This window comes from Cyprinus carpio, chromosome B18 (genome assembly GCF_018340385.1).
Source record: "Cyprinus carpio isolate SPL01 chromosome B18, ASM1834038v1, whole genome shotgun sequence".
Taxonomy (NCBI): domain Eukaryota; kingdom Metazoa; phylum Chordata; class Actinopteri; order Cypriniformes; family Cyprinidae; genus Cyprinus; species Cyprinus carpio.
In genome coordinates, this window is record NC_056614.1 from 11,160,986 (window position 1) to 11,177,768 (window position 16,783).

The following is a 16,783-nucleotide window of genomic DNA, read 5'->3' on the forward strand; positions in this document are numbered from 1 at the left end:
GTCGGATTTACAGCATGTGAATTCATTAATTTCTCCCGAAATACAGGTAATAAGTGTCCGGTGAACTGGGTGAAGAATAAAGTGATCTTTATAGTTACTTACAATATGTGTATCTGATATGAATAAAAAACATCTGCAAATTAAATTTGAATGGATTATCATTGTTGCTTCCATAGACATATGCGTGTATTTTTCAAACTCTAAATGTTTTGTTTTACTAGTATTTATTTGTATTTAAATGTCTGAAACTTAAAATATGCATTATGTGGTTAATAATACTGCATAGTTGTGATAATATGACAAGAGCAGTGCAGGTCTGTCTCTGGCTCAGCGCCAGCCAGCGAGCGAAAACGCAGTTTGAATTTGGCAGTTATGCGACGTCACCGAACGTTCTAAATCCCATATGTGGGACCATACCCCCAGGGGCACGGAAATAAGAATCCCATATGTGGGACCGTACCGCTCAAAAGGTTAAATTATCTTGTATCTTGTATAGTATCCGAAGACCTTGATTGCATGTTACCATGAAACTAACAATATAATTTGATTGTTTTTAAAATGAACAATTCTTGTATAAAATGGGACAGCAACCTTTATAGCAAACATTTTTAAATTGTCCACAAATTAGCAATGCGGGAGGCAGGTTCTGCGCCAGAGCGCACAAAGTGAATGGGCATGCACAATTTTTTTGTTTCTTAAAGTAATTTTCAGATGCAATGAAAAAAAAAAAACCCCAGGATAAACACAAACACAAAACTTGTAAATAGTTAACAACATAGCCTAGATTAACCCACAGTAACAAAATTTAACTGATGAATTTGTTATCCCAAAGTAACAAATTTTAACCGATTAATCACCTATTACCCATTCAGGTTGTCCACCTACTGAAAAATGTTTTTCATTATTTCATTTCATTTCATTATTTCTCTGTTATCAGGATGAGCTCTGCAATTAGCAGAAACAATTTGGTGGTCCAGCAACCTAATCATTGGATTATTTAATTAACCATTTCTGTGAGGTATTTGATCATTCCACTGACTTCTCATCTGTGAGTGAAAAACTCTATCACCTTAAACAAGGCAAAATGTCTATTCAAGATTACTCTCTGAAATTTCGTACTCTAGCAGCTGCTTGTGGCTGGAACGAGCGCTCTCTCCTGACCACATACTGTCAAGATTTGAATCCCCAACTGCGGCTGCATCTCGCCACCTATAGTGACACCATTGGATTAGAGAGATTCATCCAGACTGCCAACCAAGTATCCAATAGAATACGACATTGTAATGAAGAACTCCAGGTTACTCTTCACCACCAGCCAGAGTGGGAGAGTGCTCCAGAACCCATGCAAATTGGCAACCACCCGACTTCCGTTCACGAAGAGGCAGAGGAGGCTGGCCCAGGGTCTCTGTTTATACTGTGGAACAGCTGGACATGCTATCCTTTCATGTCCAATTTGCCCCCCACGATCTGTGGTAAGTGTTATCCAGGAACCTTTTGTTGATAAAGTTCCACGCACTACTTCTACATATTTCAGTCTCTGATAATTCCCTCTCTCTCTCTCAGCACTCCTCGACTCTGGGTCAGCTGGAAACTTCATCTCCAGAAACCTCTGCCACCAGCTAAGGCTTCAAAAACCACCAACCAAAACCACTACCAGGTTCTATCAATAATCGGTAAACCCCTTTGTCAACGTGATATAAGATTCAAAGTGGGACACGTGCTGCTTCGAGTTGGGACTTGTCATCAGGAACGTATTCACTTATTTGTTCTGGAGCACTCCACCACAGACATCATACTGGGTCACCCTTGGCTCAACCAACACCAGCCTGAAATATACTGGAAGACTGGAGAGATCCTGAAGTGGGGCGATCAATGCTTTACGGAATGTTTCCCTATGCTACCCCTCAACTGTCCATCAAGGTTCCTCTAGAGAAACAGTCCGTGAACATACCCACCTGCTATGCCCCCTTCAGTGACACGTTCTGTCCCAAAAGGGTGACCCAGCTACCACCACATCAGCCAGGGGACTGTGTGATTGACCTCATCCCAGGTGAGCCAGTGCCCCATGGTATAATCTATCCACTCTCCATACCTGAGCAGAAGGCCATGGAGGAGTACATTGAGGAGGCTCTCCACCAGGGTTATATTTGACCATCCAAGTCCCTTGCTGCTTCAAGCTTCTTCGTAGCCAAGAAGGACTGAGGCTTGTGGCCATGCATAGATTATAGAATCCTAAACAGCAGTACAGTCAAGTTCCGTTACCCACTTCCCCTTGTCCCAGCTGCTTTGGAACAACTGTGTGGAGCCACCGTGTTCACCAAGTTGGACCTCCGCACCACCTACAACCTCATACAGATACGTGAGGGGGGCGAGTGGAAGACCGCCTTCATGACTGCCACCCAGAGGCGGACAGTAGTGAAGTATTTTTACTTTACTCAAATAAATTTTAAAAATTATCTGTAGTTTATCTTTTTTTTTAGTTGTTAACTTTACTTCACTACATTCCAAAGCATAATGTCACACTTTTTACTGCACTACATTTCATAAAAGTTGTTGTTTGTTTTTACCTTTAGTACTTGAGTATAAAAATTGAATACTTTCTTGTACTCAAGTAAATCTTTGAATTACTTTTTCTTGAGTAAAAGTAAGAAAGTAATAGATTTCTAATGTAATTAAGTATTAAATGATATTTAATATGAATTGTAGTGCAGTAAAAAGTACAATATTATGCTTTGGAATGTGGTGAAGTTTTTCTAAAGAAAAAACTCTGATAAAGTACAGATGGAACACAAGATTGAGGAGATGGGGCGCTTCCTCCGGACCTTCAGTCACAGCCACCAGAACTCCTGGAGCCAGTTTTTAGGCTGGGCCGAGTATGCCCAGAACTCACTACAACAACCAACCACTGGACTTACCCCATTCCAGTTCATACTTGGATACCAGCCACCACTGTTTCCATGGTATGGGGAACCCACGGATGTACCATCTCTCGACCACTGATTCCGGGAGAGCGGAAGTGTCTGGGACGAATCTCATCATCACCTACAGAGGGCAGTGCGAGAACAAAGATTCCAGGCGGATGCTCGACGGGCCAACACTCCCAAATACCAACCAGGACAGTTGGCTTGGCTTTCCACGTGGGACATCTGTATTCATCCAACATTCCATGTGTCACTCCTTAAGCCATTTCACTCACCTCAGTCTACTTCCTCCACAGAGCCTGGCCAGACAGTGGAACCCCCTCCTCCGGTGGATGTGGAGGATGGCACCATATACTCGGTTCAGGAGATTCTGGACTCCCATTGCCGTGGTGGACATTTGGAATACTTAGTGGATTGGCAGAGCTACAGACCTAAGGAATGGTCCTGGATTCCACGAGATGACATCCTTGATCCAGCTATCCTCACTGAATTCTACAAATCTCATCCTGACTAACCAGCGCCCCGAGGAAGAGGGTCAGAATTGTTGGTACCCTTGATATGATCAAAGGCTGTGAAAATAAATCTGCATTGTTAATCCTTTTGACCTTTTATTTAAAAAAATCCTAGAAATCTAACCTTTCATTGAAGAATAAGAATTTAAAATGGGGGAAAGTATTATTATTATTTTTATTTTTTATTTATTTTTCTCAAATACATGTTGGACACAATTACAATTTTGAACACACCAGGGTGATTATGAACATGATATTATCCAGCCATGGCTTCCTTTTTCACAGAAATATAAATAGGAGGAAAAACAAAGGCCAAAATCCAAATTAATCACCCATCACAATGAGAAAAAAAAAAGAAAAAAAAATATTTCTGATGTGCAGCAAAAGATAACTGACCTTCCCAAATTATTCCCATTTCCACCATCAGGGCAATAATTAAAAAGCCTTTTAAAAAATCATCAAACAGCACCTACATCGCCATATGTTGTTTGGGAGGGCTTCAAGGAAAAAATCAAGAAAAGAACATTCTTTCACCAAAAAAAAACAATCTCCAGAATATTCGGTTGTCAGACATGACTGAAACTTCAAATGGGACTAGCTTCTATGATCAGATGTAACTAAAAAAATAAGCTTTTTAGCAGCAAACCCTCAAGATGGGTTTGGTGAACACTGGGATAAAAAAGTACCCCATGTGTACAATGAATTATACTGCTGTGTTTTTAAAGGGGTCATATGATCCGATTTCAATTGTTCCTTTCTCTTTGGAGTGTTACAAGCTCTTGGTGCATAAAGAAGATCTGTAAAGTTGCAAAGACTAAAGTCTCAAATAAAAAGAAATATTCTTTATAAAAGTTAAGACTTGTCCACGCCCTCCTAAAATGGCTCATTCTAACACACCCCCACATGTCTACGTCACAATGTGGGAAGATTTGCATAACAGCACCCAAATGTTCACACAAAGAAAGAAGGCATAACTTTTATTCTCACTGTTGCCGCTGCCATGCTGTGGAGACACTGTGTGTTTTGTTGTGAAAGCGAAACTACTTTGTTTGGCCTTCCAGAAGAGGACACAACTAGAAATCAGTGGTTAAGTTGTATTTACAACACTGTTGTATTCATCCCAAATATTCAGATGAAAGCAGCGCATTTTACGGAGGATGAGGATTGTTTCCTGTGAGAGTAGCCTACAATGGTGGTGTCTGTTTCTATAAAGTGAGGCAGTTCCAACTTTGCAAGGACAGTCTGCCGCTTCTGACTCACAGTCTGTAAGTACATTTACATATTTAAAGAATTTGCCACAGATGATTCAAACAAGTGTTTTCAGCATTGTAAAGTACCTAGATCTTGTTGTTTGTTGTTTCTCCGATCACAAATGCAGATATGGTTTCATGTTTACGCAGCACAATACACAATGTGTAAAAAGACAGTACAAGTCATTATAATCAGTAATTATTTCCCCATTGGATGCAACAAATGCCTTATTTATAATGGGTTATATTGTTTTTGTCTTGTCACGCTGGGACACGGCATCACAGTATGGTAAGGCAGCATTTGCCAATCCCAGTCCTCTTATCACGTGCAACGTTTGTTCTATTCGACCGTAAGTGCCCTGCGAAGTGGACATCACCAGATATTCCACCATGATTCCAGTTCGAGACGAGTGTATATGTTCTATTCAAAGGGCACTAAAGTGTGCGAGACATGAATTTAAATTGTATTTATTTACAGATGTCACACTTGTCTGTATGTGAAGACGCTGGAGGCAGCAGCGCAAATCCATGAATGAATGTCCATTTCCCTGCTTAGGGAGTAGGGAGCAATGAACACGGTGCCGGGATCATAACAATTGGAACGCAGTTCATGGACGTAGCTGTCTTCTAACGAGCTGGTTATATGAATCAGGCGTGTTAACTAAGAAGAGACATGCAAAATATGCAGAGCAAGGGGGGCTCGAGCACTGGGTTGGGAACCGCTGTGGTAAGGGGCAGTGACATTTCCGTCACACGCTGGAGGCATTAAACCAATCACAATGCACTGGATAGCTGGCCAATCAGTGTACACCTCGCTTTTCAGAACGACGAGCTTTGTAAAAATCGGCGGGGCATAGAGGAGCAGCAATAATGTACATTATATGGAAAATAATGTGTTTTTTAACCTTAAACCGCATTAACATATTGCATTACACCAAATACACAAAATAATGTTCTTTTTAGCAACGTCATATGACCCCTTTAATATTGGGGCTTTAATGTGGGCCTATATTTCTGAGAAATAGAGGTTTCCCCAGCAACGGCTGTACACAAAACAGCAATGAGCTCACAAATACTGCTTTATCAGACATTACATGCAAGATGAAATGAAAATGACATAAAACATTTCTAAAGATAGCCTTCCTTCAGAAATATGGTGATATAAAAACACCCGCGCCTCGTTTTGATTTTTAAACGTGCCGTACGTGCTCATGTTTATTCAGCGAAGCCTTTTGGAAAATCAGTCATTATTGATATTGTGGCGCCACAAATAAATAAATGTATGGGAAACATATCACACAGCACAACCACCTGAGCCCAACATCAGTATACTCATCACTTTAACTTTCACTCTTGCGATTGTAGCAAGCACTAGCCAGACTGATAAACAATCACAGACCAGAAGTTAACTTCAGGCCAGGCGCATGCGCCTGATGAAACCATCTATAGAAAATTAGTGGGGTGAACTGAAGAGGAGAAGCACCATCATATTTTTAATAAAAGATCAAAAGGATTAACAATGCAGGTTTTTTTTCTCAGACTTCTTTGATCATATTTACCAAGGGTACCAACAATTCTGACCACGTGTATGTACAGTATATATGAATGTGTGTGTGTGTGTGTGTGTGTGTGTGTGTGTGTGTGTGTGTGTGTGTGTGTGTGAATGTGTTAATTATTCAGTTTGATAAATGACATTATTCATCCCTTATTTTTGCCATCTAATAGCATAGGTGTATCATGGTACAGCCATAGTACATTTTTTGTTAAGGCAGGTCTCTCTTTTTATTGCTTGGCAGAAGTTGAATGCATAACTGACATTCAGAGAAAATTCTTAGCGGAACACTGTTAAGCAGAAGATTTAGACCATTTAGCTGAAAAAAATAAAATAAAATGTTTCTAAACAGTATATTTAAATAAGCCAATTCCCATCCAATTTCATAGCAATTAAATGTGCATGCATACATTACCATTATTCTATTAGTACTGTTTTCTTGTCTATGTTGGGAGGGATGGGAGGGTGACGTCCTGATTTCAAGGCATGCCCACTTGGCACTTGCTCGCTTAGAGCAACACCCCACACAACCTTCATAATAAATTAATCAGCTGTGTGGGTGACTGGCTCAGAAATAGAGAGATGTGGCTCACTCTGTGTATTTTTCTATACGTGTCATTTAACTGTATATCAGCAGCTTCAGACCTCAGATCAGGTACCTGTTTGCTAAGGGGACATTTTGATTTAAATGGATTGTACAAGGATGGAGATTTTATACTTGGAGGCCTGTTTGAGGTTCACTTCTTCACAGTGTTTCCAGAACTGAGTTTCAGAACAGAGCCAGAATCACCATACTGTGAAATGTGAGTCAACTACATAGAGAGGGTAACTAAATTAAGGGTCCTCCAATGATGTATGCACTTTGATGTATTTGTAATGTATTAATGCTTATATTAATTTGTTTTTCAGTTATTAATATATTTGATATCACTACATGTCAACATTTATCCTATTTTATTTTATATTTCATAGATTTAATATGGAAGGTTTCCAGCATGCACAGACCATGGCTTTTGCAATAGATGAGATTAATAAGAATCCCAACCTACTGCCTAACATAACTCTTGGTTACCATCTTTATGACAACTGTGTGATGCTAGGAATGGCATTCCGGGCTGCCATATCCCTGGCTAGTGGTACAGAGGAGTCCTTCTCCAACCTCAACTGCACTGGCCCTCCTCCGATGGTTGGAATCGTGGGGGATGCAAGTTCAACTCCTTCCATTGCAATTTCCAGTGTTCTGGGGCTGTTTCGAGTACCTATAGTAAGATGGGATGAAAAACTAAAAATACACTGTATGCATATTCTTGCATATTTAAGTTATTATTATTATTATTATTATGTTCTTTTAGCTATATGTATATCCTGAGACTTTTATAGGGTTTTAGAAGGTTTTATATGGTTTTTATCCTGTGTATAGGGTTGTTGTTTTTTTAACTATAGTACTGAATATTTTTTGTTGATCTTTACTCTATTTCTCTGTTCCTAACCCCTCTCCATCTTCCCTAATTAGGTCAGTCACTACGCCACCTGCTCCTGTTTGAGTGACAGGAAAAAATACCCCTCTTTCTTCAGAACGATTCCCAGTGATGCTTTCCAGGTACGGGCTATGATTCAGATTTTGATACATTTTGGATGGACTTGGGTTGGTCTTCTCTACAGTGATGATGACTATGGCGTCTACGCTGCTCAGGCCTTCCAGCAAGAAATGCAGCTGTTTGGATATTGTGTTGCTTTTTCTGAAATCCTGCCCCATGATAACAACCTAAGAGATATTCAGCGTATAATGGGAGTGATTCAGTCCTCTACAGCTAGAGTGGTGATAGTTTTTGCCCCTTCATCTTTTTTCATTCCTTTGATGGAGGAGGTGGTATTGCAGAACATGACTGGCAGGCAATGGATTGCAAGTGAAGCTTGGGCCACCTCTCTTGAATCCCACACACCACGTTTCCTGCCCTTTCTGAAGGGCACACTGGGCATCGCTATAAGGCGTGGAGAGATCCAGAGGCTTCATGACTTTCTGTTACATGTTCACCCCAGCAGTGACCCAAGAAATAATATGTTGAGGATCTTCTGGGAGAACATGTTTGAGTGCAGTTTTGAAACTGGGGCTAAAGAGACAGATGGAGAGCAAGTGAAAAAGGTGTGTACAGGACAGGAGGATCTGATCATCACAAACACACCATACACTGATGTTTCAGGATTGAGGGCATCGTATAATGTGTACAAGGCAGTTTATGCCCTGGCACATGCACTTCATGACCTGATGCAGTGTGAGGAGGGGAGAGGACCATTCAGTGGGAACAGATGTGCAGATATAACAAACCTGAAACCATGGCAGGTAGGAACCACAAGTGTAGTAGTGATTCTCTCCAGGCATATAAAAGAGCTGAATGTGGGGGGGGGGAAAGGAAAATATGTGCTCTATATTAATTCTATTTTCACATAAACATGTAAAACCTATCTTGCCTACAAATTGTACAGCTAGTTCACTATCTACAGAAAGTGAACTTCACCACAGGCTTTGGGGATCATGTGTCATTTGATAAGAATGGAGATGCTCTGGCCATCTATGATGTGCTGAACTGGCAGCCGAACTCTGATGAATCAATAAGGATCTACACAGTCGGTGTAGTAAATGAAGTGACAGAAACAGGGATGGTGCTTACACTGGATGAGGATGCAATATACTGGAACTTTCAAACCAAAAAAGTAATTAACTTTGCATGTCAATGTCATCTTTATTGTCAATATATAGTGTAAACATGAGTCAAATCTATAATAAGACAAATGAGAATTAAATAATAGAAAGTTCAGGTTTATCATTATGTAATTGTTTGTCATTGTCACACATAATGGGAAAACATGACTAATAACAGCTGATGTCTCTTTCAGCCCCCACGTTCTGTGTGCAGTGAGAGCTGCCCCTCAGGTACCAGACGAGCCACACGGAAAGGCTTTCCTGTCTGCTGTTTTGACTGCCTGCCATGCGGAGAGGGCAAGATCTCTAATACAACAGGTGTGGTGATTATTGTTGGCAATTTTGCATCTTTTAATATTATATTTTGCAATTATACCATGGTCTTTATGAATACTCAATTCTGATATCTAAATAAAATAGCTAAAACCGTTTAATACACAGGTAGTTCCAAATCAGCTTAATCACCGTTCAATATTAATGAGTTGCTTTAATTAATGCATGCAAACACTTGGGGGGGGGGTCACTCTCTGCACACAAATACAAACTTGTCAATGCTGTCCCGTGGCTTTTATTAATAAAATAGTCTAGATAATACATCACTACATTATATCCCACAGCAACAAGGTGTAAAATCACTATTTTTAAAGCAGCAGCTTCATTGTTTGTAGAAAGACGCGCAGACACAGGTAATGCATTGTTGTACATTACAATCGTTTAATTAGCCCTTACTTACAAAATAATTTAATCTTACGTTTTCATCTTCTCTTTTTTCTCACTCACAGATGCTGTTGAATGTATAGTGTGTCCAGATGAGTTTTGGTCCAATATGGATAAAGATAAGTGTGTCCCCAAAGATGTAGAGTTTCTATCCTATGAGGACCCCTTGGGCATCTCTCTGACCACTGCATCTCTGCTTGGCGCCTGCTTCTGTGCTCTTGTTTTGGTCGTCTTTGCGCATCACCGTAACACCCCCATAGTACGTGCCAATAATTCAGAGCTCAGCTTCCTGCTGCTGGTGTCTCTTAAACTGTGTTTCCTGTGTGTGCTACTGTTCATTGGCCGGCCACAACTGTGGACTTGTCAGTTAAGACATGCTGTGTTTGGCATAAGCTTTGTCCTGTGCATCTCCAGCATCCTGGTCAAGACTATGGTAGTAATAGCCGTGTTCAAGTCATCTCGGCCAGAGGGCAAAGGAGCGATGAAATGGTTTGGAGCAGCTCAACAAAGATGCACAGTTTTGGTCCTAACAGCTCTTCAGGTTGTTATATGTGCAGTCTGGCTATCAACTGCCTCTCCAACACCACATAAAAACAACCAGTATATCCGCTCTAAAATAGTATATGAATGTGCCATCGGCTCAGTGGCTGGTTTTTCAATGTTACTCGGCTATATTGGTCTTTTAGCAGCAGTAAGTTTCCTGTTAGCCTTCCTGGCAAGAAACCTTCCAGATAATTTTAATGAGGCAAAGTTCATAACTTTTAGCATGCTAATCTTTTGTGCTGTGTGGATTGCATTTGTTCCAGCATATGTGAGCTCTCCAGGGAAATACGCAGTGGCTGTAGAAATATTTGCCATTCTGGCTTCCAGTTTTGGATTACTGGTGGCCATATTTGCCCCAAAGTGCTACATAATCCTTTTACATCCAGAGAGAAACACAAAAAATGCCATCATGGGAAGAGAAACACATAAGAAATAGTTTTACATGTCTGTGATGTAAAATTTTTAACTCTTACTTAACACTATCATATTGTATAGAGTCATTCTCAAACTCTTTTGGTTATGCTCCCCGTGTTGCCATGGCTGTTTACCTTTTCTGCTGACCTTCTGCACCCCACACTTTCAGAACCAATGGTTTAGGGTACATTTTCATCAAGCAAATATGACATTTTCTGCAATGCCTTCTTTTTGTTTTGTATTTATTAACATACATTCAAATGCTTTAAAACGACACTGTTTATTAAACTTCCTTTACTTGCTCGTCCTTGTAAAATTGCTTGATAAAATTGTCTTAATAAATAAATTAGGAGAAAAGACTTTATCAGAACAGTTTGATTCTAGAGACAATTTAAAATCTTTCAAATAAGATTTATTTAAAACATTAAAACAGAATTATTTACATAAGTCCCCTTGGAATTATAAGGTTCTTTCTGCATTCTGAGCAGTTTTGAGATACTGAGCTTCAAAGTTGTTGCATTCCATATACTTTGTAGATAGAACCTTTTTGTTTTCTAAATAAAATGTCCCAAAATGTATACAACTTTTAAAATATCACATATTGTAAATAGGTTGTCACAGAATAAGAATATGTGAATAACTCAATTTTGACAAAAATGTCAGATAGAACCTTATAATTCCAAGGTGACGTTGTAGTAAGCTTTATGAATGACGTGACATACAGCCAAGTATGGTGACCCATACTCAGAATTCATCCTCTGCATTTAACCCATCCAAAGTGCACACACACAGCAGTGAACACACACATACACACCGTGAACACACACCCTGAGCAGTGGGCAGCCATTTATGCTGCGGCACCCAGGGAGCAGTTGGGGGTTCGGTGCCTTGCTCTAGGGCACCTCAGTCATGGTGTTGCCAGCCCGAGACTCGAACCCACAATCTTATGGTTAGGAGTCAAACTCTCTAACCACTTCCCCCAAAAATATTTCAGTGCTTTTGGCAGTATATGCTACCAGCAGTACACAGAGCTAAAGGTGTGTTACGTTAATTTGAAGGAGACTGTATTTATTATCAGAGACGGAGTCTGGATCTTTTGTGTTTGGACATATTGAGATAACATTAATCCAGTATTGGTCTACTGAGAAAATGCAAAGGAGAAGATATATGTCCACAAGAGGTTCTCGATGTACAAAGATAAAAAGTAAAATCAGCTTCGTTTACAAATAAAATGTATGTTCAAAAGAAAAAAGAAAAAAAGATGAGAATGCTCATCCTTTCTGTAAACTTTTGCCTAGCATCTTGTGATCACTTTGCCAGGCTAAATCACATCATAGTTCTTCATAAAGAACATGTTCAGATATGAGCCTTTACTGTTAAAATTAGAGGCCAATGATAATACTTGTCATAGCATAACTATTTCGTGTTTTAAACCGCGCAGGTGCGCGAGAGTGGAATCACCAAAAATCGAAAAAATATACTTTCAAACATACTGATAAACTAACGTTAAATATAAAAATACTATATTTAAAACAACTAGTTCATATATAGTCGGACGCAACTGTCATACCGCACGTCCTGTGACAAATTTGCGCACGAAAGTTATCTGTCTAAATGTTCTGCAAAATCAGTCAATGTATTCTGGCATTTTTCATTTGGGCCAAGGGTGTGTAGAAAGTGGCTAGATCAGGGGTGGGGAACGTCCGGCCTCCGGGCCGTATGCGGCCCGCGAGACAGTTTGATCCGGCCCATCAGTGAATTCAAAATCTCCCTTCTTCTTCTTCAAAAAAAAAAAGCCTAGACAGCAATTATTTTTCCTGTGATAGTAAATGACAAAAAATATATAATAAAAATAGAAATATAACATTATAGATAATATATAATAATGTAAAACAGGTTTGCCTGTCCGGGTCACAGTCTGCGTGAACACGCAATATGCACGTAACATTCACGGTTGTCGTCACTGATAAAAATCATGGCTACAGGCAAGAAAAGAAAAGTAGATGCAGAATGTCGTGCTTTTCAAGAAAAATGGACAAATGATTATTTTTTTGTTGAAGTCAAAGGCAAGCCAGTCTGCCTAGTTTGTGGGGATGTGCTTGCAGTGATGAAAAAAGCCAATCTCGAGCGTCATTACAGCTCAAAGCATGCTAAACTGAATGCGTTGCAAGGACAAATGAGCTTGGATAAAGTTAACAGTCTTCGGCGGAGTTTGGATGCACAACAAGCAGTTTTCACAAGACCACATTCTGACAGAGAGAATGTTATTCATACAAGTTTTGTGGTGAGTGAGCTAATAGCTAAGAAACTGCGACCTCATTCAGAAGAAGAGTTCGTGAAAGAGTGTCTTGTTGCCGCTGCGGAGCTGCTAGTGCCAGACAAAGTAAAACTCTCCCAAGGTGTCAGTTTATCTTAAAGAATTGTCGCAGAACGATTTACTGATAAATAAATGATGCAAGACATTGAAACAACACTGAATGAGACCGCAAAAAAAAAAATCCAGTATTTCTCTCTGGCCTGCGATGAAAAAACAGACATAACCAACTAGCTATCTTTGTGCGTGGAATTACCGCCGAGTTTGAAACGAATTTGCTGTCTTTGCAAGTGATTGGTGGTACTGATGGTGAGTATTTTTTTGATTTGTTTGTTTTGGTTGTTTTGGAATTTGTTTTAATTTTCATTTGAATTACCAAAGTTAAGTGGCCTTGCCACAGATAAAGCTCCAGCCATGCTTGGCCCGCAAAAGGGACTAACTGCATTGGTCAAAAAAGAAATGAGTCGTCTCAGGCTTGATCCAAGTGATTTAGTTGTATGCCACTGTATCATACATCAAGAGAGTCTTTGTGCACATTCCCTGAAGCTTCACAGTGTAATGACAACTGTCGTTTCCACCATAAACGTCATCAAAAGCAGAGGGCTAAACAGCCGCCAGTTCAAAGAGTTACTGAGTGATCTCGAGTCTGAGTATGGAGATCTGGTTTACCATTGTGAGGTGCGATGGCTGAGTCGTGCAGATATGCTCGCACGCTTTTTCAATTTGAGGGAAGAAGTAAAACAATTCATGGAGATTAAGGGAAAACCTGTTGTGGAACTCAGTAATGACATTTGGCTGTGTGATTTGGCCTTTATGGTGGACATAACCAAGCACCTGTCAGAACTGAATGTCAAACTCCAAGGTCCGATCCGAACCAGCTTCTCAGCTCTCTGCTTTCAAACGTGAAATCAATTTGAGGCGAAATTAAAGCTGTGGCAATTTCAACTAGAACAGGGTAACATTGCGCATTTTCCTACTCTACAAGAACAAAAGCCTGCTATGACAGATGAGTATGCTGGTGAGTGTGCAAAACTGCTTCAGGCATTTGAAGAGAGGTTTCAGGACATGAAAAGTAAACAAAATGAACTAAAGATTTTTGCTGCGCCATTTAATGTGGAACCATCTGACGTGCCTGACAACCTACAACATGAAATAATTGAGCTACAAAGCAATGACGAGCTCAAAGCAAAGTACAACAACCTCCCTCTGCTTGAGTTCTATAAACTGTATGTATGTTGTGAAGATTTTCCCATTCTGAGGAGACATGCGCTGAAGTTTGCATCTCTGTTTGGGACGACCTACTGCTGTGAGCAGTTCTTTTCAAAACTGACTCTTTGCAAAGACTCGATTCCGCTGAAGACTGACTGATCCAAACTTGGTAAACCAGCTGCGAGTAGCATCGTCATCACTGTCATCTGACATCAGACGCCTGGTCAAAGAGAAGCAGTTCCAACCATCGCATTAGAGAGGTTAGTGATATATATGTTCAATAATTTAGTATGGCCCTTGAAGGATGTTAGAAAAGTGTAAATGGCCCTTGATAGAAAAAAGGTTCCCCACCCCTGGTATTGATATATGTTTTGTTTAGTTTGGTATGTAGAATCAATTGTTTGGTCCTAAAAAGGACCAGAATAGGGCTAGCTATTGTCATACATTTGGCTGAGATATGGCTATGCCATGGGCCATATGTGGCCTGAGTTCTGGCAACCAGACCTGGTCCAGTCATGTACCATAATTCATTGCTGTATTTGGGCCAAGTGAAAGTGGATTGTGTGGCCCATCACTGGCCCAAACCAATTTTGCTATGTGGGTGGTGAAAATAAATTGTAGATTTCATTTAAAGTTTAACACTAAATATTGGACATAAACGAACACTTTAAATACAAAGTATTTAAAACAGGTAAGTTTATATATTTGGAGTAAAGTTAAATTGAATGGATGCATCAGTCATACAGCGCTCCGGACCGCGCGCCGCATGACGAGTCCGATGCAACCCCAACAGAAACGAATGAGATGCATTTTAACATAACTGTGGCATTAAACTCAGTTAGTGAGGGCTTGTTTAAAATATTGCACATATATAGGCCGTTCAGATTACTTATTAAAGTGCAATGAAGTACCTTATATCTGCACCTCACTTTGGAGAGGTGTTCTCTTCACGGATGAATCCCGGGTTTCACTGTACAGGGCAGATGGCAGACAGTGTGTATGTTGTGTGGGTGAGCGGTTTGGATTGAGTGGCCCATGGTGGCAGTGGCGTTATGGTATGGGCAGGTGTATGTTATGGACAATGAACACAGGGGCATTTTATTGATGGCATTTTGAATCCACAGAGATACCATGACGAGATCCTGAGGCCCATAGTTGTGCCATTCATCCACGACCATCACCTCTTGTTGCAGCATGATAATGCACGGCCACATGTTGCAAGGATCTGAACGCAATTCTTGGAAGCTGAAAACATCCCAGTTCTTGCATGGCCAGCATACTCACCGGTCATGTTACCCATTGAGCATGTTTGCGATGTTCTGGATCGCGTATACGACAGCGTGTTCCAGTTACTGCCAATATCCAGCAACTTCGCACAGCCATTGAAGAGGAGTGGACCAACATTCCACAGGCCACAATCAACAACCTGATCAACTCTATGTGAAGGAGATGTGTTGCACTGCGTGAGGCAAATGGTGGTCACACCAGATATTGACTGGTTTTTTGGACCCCCCTGGACCCCCCAATACAGTAAAACTGCACATTTTAGAGTGGCCTTTAATTGTGGATAGCCAAAGGAATACCTGTGCAATAATCATGCTGTCAAATCAGCATCTTGATATGCCAGACCTGTGAAGTGGATGGATTATCTTGGCAAAGGAGAAGTGCTCACTAAGATTTAGACAGATTTGTGAACAAAGTCTTAGATCTTTGAGTTAAGCTCATGAAAAATGGGGGCAAAAACAAAAGTGTTGCGCTGATAATTTTGTTCAGTGTAAATAGGAAAATAGTGTAAATAGTGAAAATAATGCAAAATTACATTAGTTAACACTCACTTTTTGATTTCAGTGATGTCATCATCCAGCTCAGTTCAGTTTAAATAGTATCTGTACAATCAAGTCGATGATATCGCTGCATATTAAGTGTCCCCAACTAAGCAAGCCAGAGGCGACAGTGGCAAGAAAGCGAACTTCATCGGTGACAGAATGGGAAAAACCAGGCTCAGTCGGGGGGCCAGTTCTCCTCTGGCCAGACGAAACCAGCAGTTCAATTCCAGGCTGCAGCAAAGTCACATTGTGCAGAGGACTCAACTGTTTCCTATGGTCTTGTCCTGGTGGCCGTCTACGAGACAAGGTCTTCACTGGGGATCTGTCTCTGGGACTCATCTAGTTGTCCTGGTCTCCGCTGACATTCAGGGCTGTAGAGGTCATCTCTAGGTGCTGATCGTCCATCTGGGCTGGATACGTACTGAATCCGGATGACTGCAGTGACCATCTGATCTGGATACAGACTGGATCTGGTGGCTATGGTGACCTCGGAATAAGAAAGAAACAGACTAATATTAGCCTAAATGCCATTCTTCTAACAATGAAGCAATTACATCGGGTGTTCTGGGAAGTGTTCCCGGTTCTGGTTGTCCTAATTAATGCAGCTTAAAAATCCTTTAACAGATTTTAATGAACACTTTAATGCGCACGATCACACCAGTGTGATCAGTCTTGGCTGGTCCCTAAAGCGTACGATCACACCAGTGTGATTAGAACTTTCAGTTCGTCACGTCATCAACTGCTGAATTTAAATCCACTTTCATGCTTTGGCTGGCAAGGAGCCAGATCGGATGTGCTGAGCACTTGTCATATGTCACAAATAT

The 16,783-nt window shown here is 40.6% G+C and overlaps 1 protein-coding gene across 1 annotated transcript; it reads left to right on the plus strand.

Annotated features, from left to right (window-relative positions):
* The first annotated feature begins 6,714 nt into the window (after positions 1–6,714).
* LOC109057105 (extracellular calcium-sensing receptor-like) lies at positions 6,715–10,957 on the plus strand. The gene is made up of 6 exons (XM_042743811.1): positions 6,715–7,038; positions 7,208–7,499; positions 7,749–8,576; positions 8,720–8,947; positions 9,131–9,254; positions 9,719–10,957. The coding sequence occupies exons 1-6, from the start codon at positions 6,818–6,820 to the stop codon at positions 10,630–10,632; spliced, it is 2,607 nt and encodes an 868-aa protein (XP_042599745.1). The 5' UTR covers positions 6,715–6,817; the 3' UTR covers positions 10,633–10,957.
* Positions 10,958–16,783: the final 5,826 nt, after the last annotated feature.

Excerpts from the sequence above, each read along its gene's own strand:
- LOC109057105 (XM_042743811.1), top strand. The coding sequence starts at position 6,818 with ATGTGGCTCACTCTGTGTATTTTTCTATACGTGTCATTTAACTGTATA. Across the intron at positions 7,039-7,207 it reads GAATCACCATACTGTGAAAT|ATTTAATATGGAAGGTTTCC; the intron begins GTGAGTCAACTA and ends TATATTTCATAG. Across the intron at positions 7,500-7,748 it reads GGCTGTTTCGAGTACCTATA|GTCAGTCACTACGCCACCTG; the intron begins GTAAGATGGGAT and ends TTCCCTAATTAG.